At 39.0% G+C, this 13779-nt stretch overlaps 1 protein-coding gene across 1 annotated transcript; it reads left to right on the forward strand.

Annotated features, from left to right (window-relative positions):
• The first annotated feature begins 3931 nt into the window (after positions 1–3931).
• snrpd2 (small nuclear ribonucleoprotein D2 polypeptide) lies at positions 3932–6787 on the forward strand. Its single transcript, XM_040130967.1, has 3 exons — positions 3932–4073; positions 5345–5524; positions 6342–6787. Coding segments are annotated over exons 1-3 (357 nt in total). The 5' UTR covers positions 3932–4071; the 3' UTR covers positions 6517–6787.
• The last annotated feature ends 6992 nt before the right edge of the window (positions 6788–13779 follow it).

A 13779-nucleotide genomic window follows, 5' to 3' on the forward strand; every position in this document is an offset into this window, starting at 1 on the left:
CAGTTGTCGCTGATATCTGTCGCATCTGAAGCCAGTTTTATTTTTATTTTATTTTTTTTGCAGCTCATGTGGTGAAAGCTGCGTAAGTGCAGGCTGTAGAAATAGTAAAGTCAGAAATGTTGTAACCAAAATCGATATACAGTGAAAAAGTTGATAGTTAAACTGAAGGGACTGTAAAAAAAAATTATAAAGGAGAGGAGGGGGAAGTCACAGAAGGGAGTTGTGTTTTTTTTTTTTTTCTCAGCAGAGCAGGATAGTTTCTTTTGATTTTTGTAATCACACATTTCTATTTTATTTTATTCTTAACTTGTAAGATTAACTATTTTTTTTTAAAAATAATCAGTTGAAAAAAGGTCACATACTCCAAAAAACAAAGATGTCTTTCCATGGGACATGACGGTGCATTTGGCCATGCGTAGAGGACACTAGTCCTGTCTCTGTATCAGGGCTTTATTTTTTTCTCCATCAAAATCCCATTATAGGACTGATTATTCGGTTTTGAGAAACGGAATTGACATGGATTTGATCCTAAACCCAAATAGGGCAAATAAAGCAGAAAAGCAGAGTTTACCGATAGCTCAGCTGGAAAAGCACAGCAAACAACCTGCCTGACCATGCAACACTGGCATCATGTCATTGGCTTGATTATACACACACAGTCAGACCGGTCTCATTCGTACAAGGGTATAGTGTCTGACTGTTTATTTAACGGGTCGAGAATATTTTTATTTATTTATTTATTTATTACCATTTTGCTGTTTGTCAAAAATATGATTTTGAGTTTTCTGGGGAGGGGGTAGTTTTTTCTGAGTCAAGTGGAGAGTTAAAATAAAATGTTGATAATGTTAGGAGGATCTTGCTTTGTTCAAAATAATAATTTTCATACAATCCCTAAAGAAAGCAATTATTTGGGTCATAATCATACTAATAAAATGCATTTGAAATGTAATCCTCCACATTATCAGTTATTTCATAATAGTCCTATTTCCTTCTTGTGGATGTAATTTAATATTTGTGTATTAATTTCTGCTTTCTTAATTGGGCAACTGCAAAAGTGTTTTCAGATTACTGCAGCCCCAACACCTGCAGGCTAATGCCACACTGAGCTCATTTCACAGGCCAATCTCAATCTCGCACACTCGCCTCTCTCAAAGGCACACAGGCTGCCATTATCTGCAGCAAGCGGCTTCCACGGGTAGATCTGCCACCCTTGGAAATAAGGTGGGTGGGTTGTACACATAGACTGTATGGTTGTACACCCCTAGGCGTCTGTCTGTCTCCTGCCAGAAAGCCAATCTCTCAATGTCTCATTGCTGCTGTGTAGATAATGTAACTTACATCCCCGTCTCTCTCTCTCTCACACACACACACACACACGCATTCCCTTCATTTTTGTTGTGTTAAAGAGCAAAACAAAGACTTACCTGGTTGGGTCTGTGGTATCACTTTGGCTGCTCCCTCTGCCATCTCTTTTCCTGCGGCAATTTCTGTGACAGAAAATGGCATATGTGGTTAATGTACACTCACGAGCAGTTTATAACCGTTACACCTGCTCATTCATGCAATTATCCAATCAGCCAATCGTGTGGCAGCAGTGTAATGCATAAAGCCATGCAGATACAGGTCAGGAACTTGACTGTGGCATGATTGTTGGTGCCAGACGGGCTGGTTTGAGTGTTTGTAAAAAAACTGCTGATCTGCTGGGATTTTCACACGCAACAGGCTCTAAAGTTTACTCAGAATGGGTTGAAAAACAAAAAAACACCCAGTGGGCAGCAAATCTGCAGAAAGAAACTCCTTGTTGATGAGAGAGGTCAGAGCAGAATGGCCAGACTGGTTGGAGCTGACAGAAAGTCTATGGTAACTAAGATAACAACTCTTTACAACTGTGGTGAACAGAAAAGCATCTCAAAAAAACCTCACGTCGGGTTCTACTCCTGTCAGCGAAGAACAGAAATCTGAGGCTTCAGTGGGCACAGGCTCACTACTGTTGAGCCTAGGACATTTGAAGACTGGGAAAACATAGCCTGGTCGGATGAATCTGGATTTTTGCTGAGGCTTGCAGATGTAAGGGTCAGAATTTGGACCCAACCTGCCGACCGATGTGCATCCCTTTTTGACCACAATTCACCTTCTAATGGTTACTTCCAGCATGATAATGCACCGTGTCACAAAGCAAAAGTCTCAAACCGTTTTCATGAACAAGACAATGAGTTCAGTGTACTTCAGTGGTCGCCCAAGTCACCAGATCTGAATCCAGTAGAACACCTTTGGGATGCAAAGTGTATATTATCCCACACCCTAAAATTGAATATTAATAAGAAGAATTCCTGTTTTTAAATGATCACAAATCAGGAAATCAATGTCTTAGCTTTCTCATAGGTCTCATCTTGACCAACAACTGAATATCCTTACCACCGACCTGAAGTGGTGAAATAGCTATTTAGATCTTTTTAAGTAAAAGTAGCAATATCACACTCTAAAACTATTCTGTTACAAGTAAGATTCCTGCATTTAAAATTGAGTGAAAGTGCATGCTGTTTTACTAAAAATAAATTACTTACAGTATAAAAATTAAAACTAGGCTACAGATTGTGTAGTGCAATATCGACCCTGTCAGTGTTATAGAATTATCATATAGGCTATTGTAATCTTTATAATAAGTGATGAATTAACATGTGACTGGCATTTTAATGTGCTAGTATTCTAGGATCAAGGCCAGATTACCAACCAGGCAAAGCAGGCAACTGCCAAGGGGCCCCAAAAAGCCCCAGGTTTACTCCATATCGTTTGGATCCACATAATTTAATTAATTGTAAATCTGTTTGAAATTTGCACCGCTGAAGTAGAATATCAACTATGACAGCCCTCCATCATGTAGACTTGTCTTGTAGAGGGACCTCGTGTTAAATCTAGTTTCAAAACCTTGCCTGTTTTAGTTTATATTTAGTTCATTTGTTGTAAAGTTGTGTTTTATCAAACTCCTCCTATTTTTTTCTGTGTTTCAGGTAAATAACACATAGAAAACCTCAGCCAAGGTCATATTACTCCATCATAGGAGTGCAGTAAGGCTACAAGCAACAGTTATTTCCATTATCAATAGGTCTTACATTTGTTTTCTTTAATAACTGATGATTTTTCTGTCTGTAAAATGTCACAAAAAAAAACAGAGGGAGGAGGCCCATAGTTATTCTCTGGAGCCCAAGTTAACATATTCAATCCGGTTTAATATCTGACCAGCAGTAAAAACAAAAAACAAAATAAGATGTAAGATGGGAAACTAGCAAATATTCACATTTGAAAAGCTGGTATTTTATTTGCATAAGATGACTCAAACGATTATTATGTCATCAAAATCTATGCCAATTAATTTTCTGTTAATCAACTGATTGTCTAATTGACTTATCATTTCAGCTCTAGTGCATTGGTTGGTTTCTGAGTGTCTGGGGAAATAATGAAACTGCCATGTACAGTGGAGGTCAATAGGGTGTCAACAACAAAGTTTTGCCCTGGGGCCCCCCAGAGAGGTAAATCGAGGTCAGGATGGAGCTAATATTATCTATTTTATAGGTTATAGGCTAAATATCTTGTGCTTTATATTCTCCCCTTAAATTTTTTAAATCATCTGCAAAGTAAATAACTATAATGGTGATTAATTATTGTATCTACAGTTATTCCCTTTGAAATGTATTGGAGTAGAAGTATAAAGCAGAATAAAATATAGATACTATTGAGCAAGTACCTCTAAATTGTAGAGCATTTTAATACATGGGACTACATAGTTACTTTCCAGCACTGTCAGCCTTTATTAGCAGCCTATAATACAAGACAGACATCAGATGCATCTTCAATATGAACACAAATTGATGCAGAAAAATAAACCTATATTTATTTGACGTGTGTGATACAGTTTCGGGAGAATAACCCGGTTGTTATTCCAACGCTTTGAAGCGCGTACTAGTTGACCCGGAAGTAGCCCTATACACGCGTGAATCGTTACAGACACGAAGGCAACCGGTGGAGACGAGCGGGACACGGCCTGAGAAAACGTTTTTTTATAAATCAGTCGCCATGTAAGTATACACGATGACCAGCCAGTCCTTGGGATAATGGTCATTTCCAGTCTAAGAGCCAGAACTCTCAGTCGCAGCAGCCGGTAGTTACGATGCTAACCTGGTTAGCATTTTAGAGGGTCAGCAATGCTAGCGAGGCCGGTTAGCTGCCGTTGATAAACGCTTTGTATGTCGTTTGTATCATGCTGTGTATTTTCAGGCCGAGCTATGTTACTTTTAAAGTAAAAACACAAATTAAAAATCCTAATCCATGCATGTCAAATTCCTTTGATGCTAAGATTAAAAGTTACGAGTCAGAAGTCACACAATAGCATTGCTATATGTTAGCCAAATGCTAACATCAAGCTTCTACCGTATTAGAAAAAAGTTGTTAGTTATCCACAATAAATAGCCGCCTTGAAATTAGAAGGAAACCGTCCACATTTAACTCTGTGTTATTGGTAACGCTTCCTTGGTGTGATTTGGACATTAGCTTGAATTCTCTGATGATAATTTCAGTTTTTTCCTGATAAACACTTGTGATCAAAGTCGCACGTTACTGTGTTTTACGGGCATAACAAACCAGTTTATTAGTATGGTCTTTTTTTTTTTCTGTCCAAGTTTATACATTTTTTAGATACCTTGCAGTCTGTGGTAACACAATATTCGTTATTAAAATGTAGAGATAAAGATCATATATTTGGTTGTCTAATTAGGTGCATAACCAATTAGGCAGAATTAAAAAAATATATATAAAAAGGACAAGATAGACAATGAATTCCAACACAATGCCATATTAAAAATATCAATACAGCCCATTAACATAACAGAAAATCTTCTACACACTGAAAAGGTGTAGGATGAAGCAATAGTGTGATTTCTCCATTTGTCACTATTTCTTTAGTAATTTTTTACGCAAAAATGGCATCTTAAGTTACGAAACTGACTGAGCCTCTTGGGTGAGAGCTGAAACGTCTTCAGGTATCTACAGCCAAATCCAGTTGCCCTCGATTCAGCCCTTTTGGGATAACCATTAACATAACAGAAAAATTTCATAAGTTGTCATCTTAGACTCAATATTTTCTGACATTTCACAGACTTAATGATTAATCAAAGAATTGAAAATATAATGGGAAGATCAAAGTTACTAAAGTCCTAATTAAAATAATAATATGAGTAATAGCAAACAAAATTTGACAATACACCTACCATATGAATGCCAAAATGCTATTCTGGTCATACTTATTTATTAATCAATTTTTTTGTGTTTGTGTGTGCGTGTCGCTTGTCAGGAGTCTGTTAACAAAGCCCAAGTCAGAGATGACTCCCGAGGAGCTCCAGAAACGAGAGGAGGAGGAGTTCAACACTGGCCCCCTGTCTGTGCTCACCCAGTCAGTCAAAAACAACACACAGGTCCTCATTAACTGCCGCAACAACAAGAAGCTGCTCGGAAGAGTCAAGGCTTTTGACAGGTACGGAGCCCAGTCACTGGTTTTTTGAAACAACAGGATTGATTGCACAGTGTCAGATTTCTGTTTGTTTTTAAGCAAACGTTAAATGTTCTACTTTTGTCAGTATAGATGATTTGTAATGTCATCTATTTTTTATTCTGTTGTTGTTATATTTGTTATATATGCTATTGTATTTAAAAAGGGACGACAGTTTTACTAATATCAACAATCTGAATTTTCCATGGCAATTTTGGTGTCCTCAGTGAGCTTACTTTCCTTTAGTGGATTTTACCTGCTCTGATAATGTAGTCTTGACACATTATGCAAATGCAGAAGTCTAAAATCACTGCTTTTTAGCACCTGTCTTTATTTATCACGAAATATTATGCTGTCTCAAAGATATGAGCGCTAACTATTTAAAATCAAAATGTAAACTTTTTTTTTTTTTTTAAATAGCATTTTCACACACATTTGATGAATCAAGAAACAGAGTTCTATAATACAGGCTGTTCCCTCAAGTGAAAACGTGATTGTTTTTATAAATAACAAAACAAAGTTTATCCTTTTTAATGATCTCAGAAGCCTTTAAAGGTATTACATTTATCCTTTAAAAATTGGATAATTACTGGAAAAAGATTGCAAAAATCCCATTGTGACTAAATTAAAGTACTCACCCTATTTTTTTAATATTAATAAATCAATCCCCTTTGTACCGATATTTGTGCAGAATCACAGGTTATTTTCTTAACATTTCTATATACCATTGCTTTTCAGGGATTCTGTTTTCTGAATTGGCAGCATTATGTTTTAATGCTTTGCATCCTCACTGCCATTGCAGGCACTGCAACATGGTCTTGGAGAATGTGAAGGAGATGTGGACAGAAGTTCCCAAGAGCGGGAAGGGAAAGAAGAAGTCTAAGCCCGTGAATAAGGACCGCTATATTTCTAAAATGTTCCTCAGGGGCGACTCTGTCATTGTCGTGCTGAGAAATCCTCTGATCACAGGCAAATGAACTGCTAATAGACGCCTAGCTGAACCCTTTTTCTTATGTTTTCTTGATTTGAAAGATCTGTAGGCAGGGGACTGTCATTAATGTAAGCGTTTTTGTTTTTTATTTTTAGTTGTTGGATCACTAATTTCACTGTTGAGACAGAAATATGTCAACAAAATGATGTTCTTACTATTTAGAGAGTCAATTAGGCGCAATAATGCCTGATTTTGCTTTGTCTACAAAAGTCTTCTGTCTTTTTCATTTTAATAATAAAACTGTTGAATAGATTCAAGAGTTGTGCAGGTATTTGCTTGCTTTTAGCTTCTAAGTTTCTCCCTGCTATGAAAACATGATTTAAGGCTAGGTTTATAACACTATAAACTCAGCATTCATATTTATATTATATTTTTCTTGTCTAGCTCATTCAATACACGATACATCAGATGTATCGTAGAAAGCCATACCAAAAAAAGTTTTGTACATTTTTTTCCTCCCTTTTTTGGGGGGTATTTTTGCCCGTTGCCCCCCCACACACACACCCGCTGTCACCCTTTCACTCTCCCCTGACAGCATCTAAGGTGTCGGGCTTGATTTCAGTCAGCAGCACTCAATATGTGACAAACTGCCGTTTAAAGGCCTACTGCATTATTGATGAGACCAGATGTGCTGACTGTCACTTCACACCCTCATCTCTCTCCATTTCAGGCTGTTCCTCTCTGTCGCTGGGCCCCTACTGACCACTTAGTTAATTGTCTTAATAGCTTAACAGCTAGTCTCGTGTTACTTCTCCCTAACAGTTGGGACCTCACTTCTGCTCTTTGGTGTTCTCAGATTTAGTTTAGGGGATTTTGATTGTGTGAGTAAATAACAGCAATGTGTATTTAAAAAAATTAGGAAAGCTGAATGCCATCAATTTTTGAATAGGTGTTTACATCCGCTCTGGGTTTATTTGTAGGCCTTATATTTAGAGTACAACTCCCTGAAAGTTTTTTTTTTGTTTGTTTGTTTGTTTTTTTTGGTACAAAAGCATCTTACTTTCACTCATGAAATTTAATTTATCCCTATGACGTAGCCTAAACTTTCCCTTCTGCTACAGTATTCTGTTGTCCTAACAGCTTGACATCGGATGTTACTACTCTCACTGTTAACCCTAGCATGCCTGAGGCCGGCACCTGTGGAGTATCTGTGTGTGGGAAACAAGGCCTCACTGATTTACAGCTCTCAGGTGAAGCCTGCTGGGTCAGAAGGAGGAGGACGGAGCCACTGGAAGAATCAGTCTGAGCCATGGATTTGAAATGCAGTGAACTTTTATGACCTTCCTGACTAAACTAATGGTACCTATTGTACTCCCACTTCAGGCAAATCTTGACTTCCAATAAAAGTTTGAGTGAGATCATGATGCAGGGGCTGGAAAACTGACAAGTTTTTGCATAGGCAGCTCAGGGCATACGGAAACAGGGCAGCTGTTTAGGGCCCCGTGGCCTCCAGGAGGCCCCTTAATGAGTCATCTCCTCGCTTAGTTTAAATACTGGACTAAATTAATCATTATTACAGGTTTTCTGTTTCTGTTTCCACTTTCCATAAAAGAAAACTGTTAAATATATATTAACTTCTACAAGGCAACTAATAACTATTTTTAGCATTTGAGCATGGAAGCTTATTTTTTATCATAGGAGCATACTGTACATAATCTGATGGTACCATCCAATGTCCCTGGTGCAATACTTGAAATATTTAGTTACATCAAACTACCAATAAATCATGATAGGTAATGGTAATGGCATGCTATTAAGGCTTTACATTTGACTCTTCACTATTCCTTTCACCCTACTATTAGTTTTATGTTCTACAACCTAGGCTACATTTGTGTTTTGTTGCAACAAAATCTAATAAATATATTTTAATGAGTTAATGTGTCATAATTTAAAGACAGTTTTCACATTCAGCCAGCCAAGTAAACAGCTGAAAACCTACAGTATATATGGCTGGCTGGATAAATCTAGACATTTTTTGTATTCATATACACCAAATAAAGAATTGATATGATGATTACAGTAGGGGATTCAGATTGAGAATAGAATGTAAATATGATATCTATTTTCTCCTAGAATACATTGTCACTGAAGCTTTGGTTTAAATAGGAAAAAAAAAAAAAAAGGTTTTGCACTGTAATAATAAACCAGATCTGTCTGAAAGGCCTGATTCATACTAGCTGAAACATGGCTTTGTACTTAACGTTTCACTATCGCCTGATCTCACGGCAAGTTTATATTTCTGCAATGATTAAATTTCATACAGTTTTTCTGTCAGTCTAAAATTTCCCACAGGTGGTCGAGTGGGTTGAGATCTGGTGGCTGCGAAGGCCACAGCACATGATTCACATCATGCTCATACTCATCAAACCATTCAGTGACCCCTCGTGTGTGGAGATGTTGTATCTGCTTACGCTGTATTATATTATTTGTCTTCTGTGTGTATTTTGTGTCTGCAATTTGGGAGAGGTATTGCAGCATAATTATGCTGAGTTACAAAAGAGCCCAAATCAGCACAGCTCACGGCTGGCAGTGCAGGACCCTGTTGACCAACAGATCCCCACCTCAGTTTCTGATTGGCATATCTGGCAAATAGAGCACCTGCTTAGGGCCTGGTGGTCACCGCTGGACTCCCAGATAAATTCTGCACTGGGTCTCAAAAAGTCCTTGTGCTAGTCATATGGACCAGCTGTGAATTATGACTGCAAAAGTAAGCATACAGTATAGACCGTCCCCAGTACTGTTTGGCATGACCAGCGAGCACCAAAGTGTGGCTGAGGAAATCACATCTCTGAGCTGCAGCATCCAGGGATTAAGTGCTGTCAAATAGCTGGTGGGTCTATTTGGAGATGCCTTCGATAAGAAACAACTTTGGGGACCTCATTTGTTGGGTATCATCTCATGTTGGGTATCTTTTCTCATGTTACTTCACTCATCTCAAAGACACTTCAAGAAGTCCCACTCCCTCCAGATTTTAGGGGGTTGTGAGCGATCCACGAGCAGGAAGGCAGATGTTTTATTTAGTAGGTAAGCGATAAGAGGGGGGGAAGTGTGATTATGATAGCGATCGGTCATGCGTCGATACTCCACCCTCCGAGCAACGCGACACCCTGCAGCGCATCGATCGGGGGCCAGGTAACCGGAGCCGCCGCCGCCGCCGCCGCGCGGTTTGTTGTCAAGCAGAGCCACGGTCCGGGTGTCAGGGCCAGGCCAGGCCAGGCCAGGTTTAGAGAGAACAGGGGCAGGAGGAGAGGGTGTCAGTTCTGCAAACATAAACACTGCCTTCACACATCTGTCTTGAAGTGTGAACGACAGTAACTGCGATGACACGTTCAGTGTCAGCCAAAACAAGAGGGATCGGGTGACTCGGGCATATTCACAAACAAGCACTGCTGTAGTGAGAAAGAAAGTGGCCTGAACTTGCTCCAGCTATACTGATTTTTTTTTAATTAAAATACTATTTTCAAATAAGCTACTAACTTCTACCTGGGGATACCGACTATTATAAGGCAAAATGACAATCAGTTAAGTGGCCTTGTAGGATTATTTTTCCATAGTGCAGGTCATGAGTCCAAATTTCCCCAGCAAACCCCACCCAACCAAGAAATCTTTGACTAGCCACAAAAGCTCTTTGTAGCTTATTTCGGAAAATAATTTTATTTGAAAATTATAGTCATTATCACCTTCTTAAATCGCAAATTTCACAAATTGTTTTATATTGGCCATTAAACTTCAACTTTCAATGATCTTTTTTCTATAAATTCTTTCTCCCTAACTTAAATGTTGGGCTTGACAGTTCATTCTTGACGTTGGGGACAGCAGCTGGCAAAACGATCACAACTCAAGGGCCTTGAACTCGCTTGGAGCTTTGGACCATATCACGCTGTCTTCGTCAGTAAGAGTTTGTTGTCATGCCTCCACTGTATGGATGTTAAAAATGTTCAATATTCTCAGCATACTGAGGACTTTTTATCCATGTTGCCAGCTGCTGGTGGAGAATATGACATCCCTTTAAATGCTGTGCATAAAACAGAAACAAAACTAAAAAATATTACAACCAGGCATAAAATACTTACAATGTGTAATGTAGAAATGAATGAATATGTATGTAACAGAAGAATGTAAAGTACCTCTGAAATTCAAACTGTAGCTATAAGGGTCAGGCATAATGCCTAGTTTGATTTTTGATGCTATGATTATATGATGTGCATTTAGGAAAACAGTATCTTCTTCTTGAGGAAAGGTGGTATCACAATGTTCTGTATTCTGACCTGTCAGTTACAGATTAAGCCAACGACGAGATTTCTTTGCTGGTTTTTATTTTAATAGTATCTTCGATTACGAGGCCTGTTGTGGCTTTTTTCAAGGGAGACGTGGCCAAGAGAGGCATCAACGAAGATTAAAAAAAAAAGAAAAGCTTCACACTGATTATACAACATGAGAAAATACAGGAACATCACAGAGATAGAAGAAGATTCCCAGTGCACTGCTGAGTTAAGGCGGGTATCTGTCTGTAATATATTATGGCTATATTGCCATCTAGTGGATTATAAAAGTAACGTACCTAGTTTCCCAACAGGGACCATGCTTTAGTTTGACTGAGAACTCATTGTAATTAGCCTTACAGCCTGCCCTGAAAACTGAAACACATTTGCCGGGTTTGGAAAGCATCACGTAATCTAAAGATATGTGATATGACATGCAAGTGACTTTTTTGGCCTTTTTCATTTACCATAGAAAATATGTCACAAGCAGATTTACCTTTCGTGTGATAAGTAGCACAATGCTCTGGTATTGAAATTAAAATAGAAGTAGAAAATCTGAGTTCAGAAAAATGCACTATTTCATTTTGTATTGTCCACTTTAAGGATGGAAAGCTGGTATGCTTTGTCACTGTGTAACGGTCCCTGTTTGCTCCTATGAAGAGGAGTTCAAGGCCTACATTTCAGGACATGTCATTTGGACTCTCTCTAAAAGCCTACTGCTGCCCTTTGCTTAGCTGGCCTCCAGCCCAGACCTCTTAGTGAACAGTTGTGTCTCACTCCCATTTGCAAATTTTATCCTCCTCCAGTCCCATTCCTCCCCAGTAAAAAACAAAAGAAAGATGGAATGACAGTTAAAATACATGACACATTCTCTGTGGTTTTTATTTCCTTGAAAATACTACCACACTCTGTAATAGTTAATACTTACTCTCAAGCTAAGGATCCGAACTGACACTCTTTTTCCTTTGTTTAAGCACAGTTGTATAATTCTCTTTCTTCGTCCGCTATTCAACCAACAGTGGAGGCTGAGGCTTTGAGATGCTGCCTCAGGACTGTGTGCTTCAACAAGTCCTGGACCCTCTGATATAAGATGTAGCAGACAAGCAGAATTTTTACATAATAGCCTCTCTACAAACTCAGTGTTAGAGAGATACGTGGAAGGGTAATTCAGCCTGCTTGAGCAAGCACAGCCACCTTTTCAAAATCTTGCCCGCTCTGTCCTTCTTCAGCCGCTTGTCCCCCTTTTCCCATTTTTCAGTTTTCTCCATCTCACACTCACACACATCTCTCATTTAGTTTAAACCTTTAACAGTACCGCTGAACACCTGCTGTAGCCACTTTCCTCCAAGTCTCATGGTGACCTCCGCGCTGCTGTCCAACAGGCCTTCTGTCAGGCTGCCAGCTGTGGATGATGTTGACCGATTGACGTCAAGCTCTGGAAATAAAGCTGTGGTAGGAGGAGTGCGGGAGAAACTTAAATTTACCGCATGACTGTTTCCAGTTCTTTACAGGCTACTTTCTGGGAACAGGGCCAACTTTTTGAGAATGAGTCAACACAAATCACACAAACGCCTCCAGACATGTTTAAGCACACACTCAAACAAGAGCTGGTGTTAATATGTGCAAAAACTGCAGCGATGGAAAATAAACTTGGGCTTATTTGATAGTGTGAGTAGACAGCAGAGCTAACAGGGGAAACATGGCTAAAAAAAACACCAGACTAACAGTTGCTCAGAGCAGTCAGCTTGTATGTCTTAAGAGTGTGTGTAGTGAGACCAAAGGCATATTGGTTTTCTGGATGTTTACACATGCCATGCAGACGTAATGCATTCCTTTCTCATCCTCTCTTCCACTTCTGTCCCCATTAGGAAGAAGGAGTGGTTTTAGTGTGTACACCAATCTCAGTGTTGAAAACTGGGCCATGTGAGGCATCTCTTCTTTTTCCATTCATTGTTAACAGGATTAGAAACTATTACTTCAGCATTTCACTGAGGCTGTTTAAAAGATCGCTACAGTTCACTGCTTTTACTTTTTGTCCTATTGTTTTTTGCTTTTGAATAATTTGTTTTGTTTTGTTTTGTTTTAATTTTTTTTTACTCAAGAAACAGTACTCATTTAATGCTACAGAAAATCTATCTATGGAATTACCACAAAAGCCAGAGTGGCCAGTAGAAACCTGACGTTTTCAAACCAGGCAGCCAGCAGGGCGAGGTGGAGGGCTTGGCAAGGCCCCTGGCTTGGATGAGATGCTGCCTTTAAGTGCTATTCGAAATTCCATGCACCTACTCCAATTTACAGTGTGAGACATTTTCTGCGATACCCCAGTTTGTCCAAATGTGATATGTTGGGGGGGCTGTCCATTCGGGAACCTTATTATTGATGGTGTAAAGATGCAAAGAAGAGGGTGTGTGTGTTTTAGCCCCGTGGTTACAGTACTTGGGGCCAGCTAGCTGATATGGTGCCTAGCTGTATTAAACATATGAATGAGACATCAGAACATGTTTAGCTGTTCCTAGAATGGTGAGCAAACTTAGGTACTGGCTCAAATGACTACGCTGCCACAAGTGCAGCATCAAATGATAAGAAAAAATGTATCCATGGATATAGATGCCATGTTAAGAGATTAAAAAATTTCTTTTTTCTTAAAATCTCATTAAAGAAACCATCAAACTATCAGAAAAAAGGTGCCTTCAACTACTAGTTTATTCCTCTCTGTCTAACTGGTCTAGAAAGAAGCATGTGTTCATTTCTACCTTTCACTGGTTGCCTGATCATCGAGTGCAGACAACAAACTACTTTCCTGAGTTACTACGGCCCCTTAGCACCTTCAAAGTGAGCTCAAGAGCCCCCTGTTTTGGGTGTGCGTTAGTTTAATCTTTCCAGTCGTATGTCATTTTTATGCTGCACCATAGTTATTATTGTAAAGCACATCGTGACATCTGCTCGAGAAGGGTGTAAGAAGATAAACTTCCTAAAAACCTATTCAC

Source organism: Xiphias gladius, chromosome 7 (genome assembly GCF_016859285.1).
Source record: "Xiphias gladius isolate SHS-SW01 ecotype Sanya breed wild chromosome 7, ASM1685928v1, whole genome shotgun sequence".
Lineage (NCBI taxonomy): Eukaryota > Metazoa > Chordata > Actinopteri > Istiophoriformes > Xiphiidae > Xiphias > Xiphias gladius.

Coding starts and splice junctions, on each gene's coding strand:
- snrpd2 (XM_040130967.1), top strand. Junction 5,525..6,341: donor AGAGTCAAGGCTTTTGACAG/GTACGGAGCCCA, acceptor CTGCCATTGCAG/GCACTGCAACATGGTCTTGG.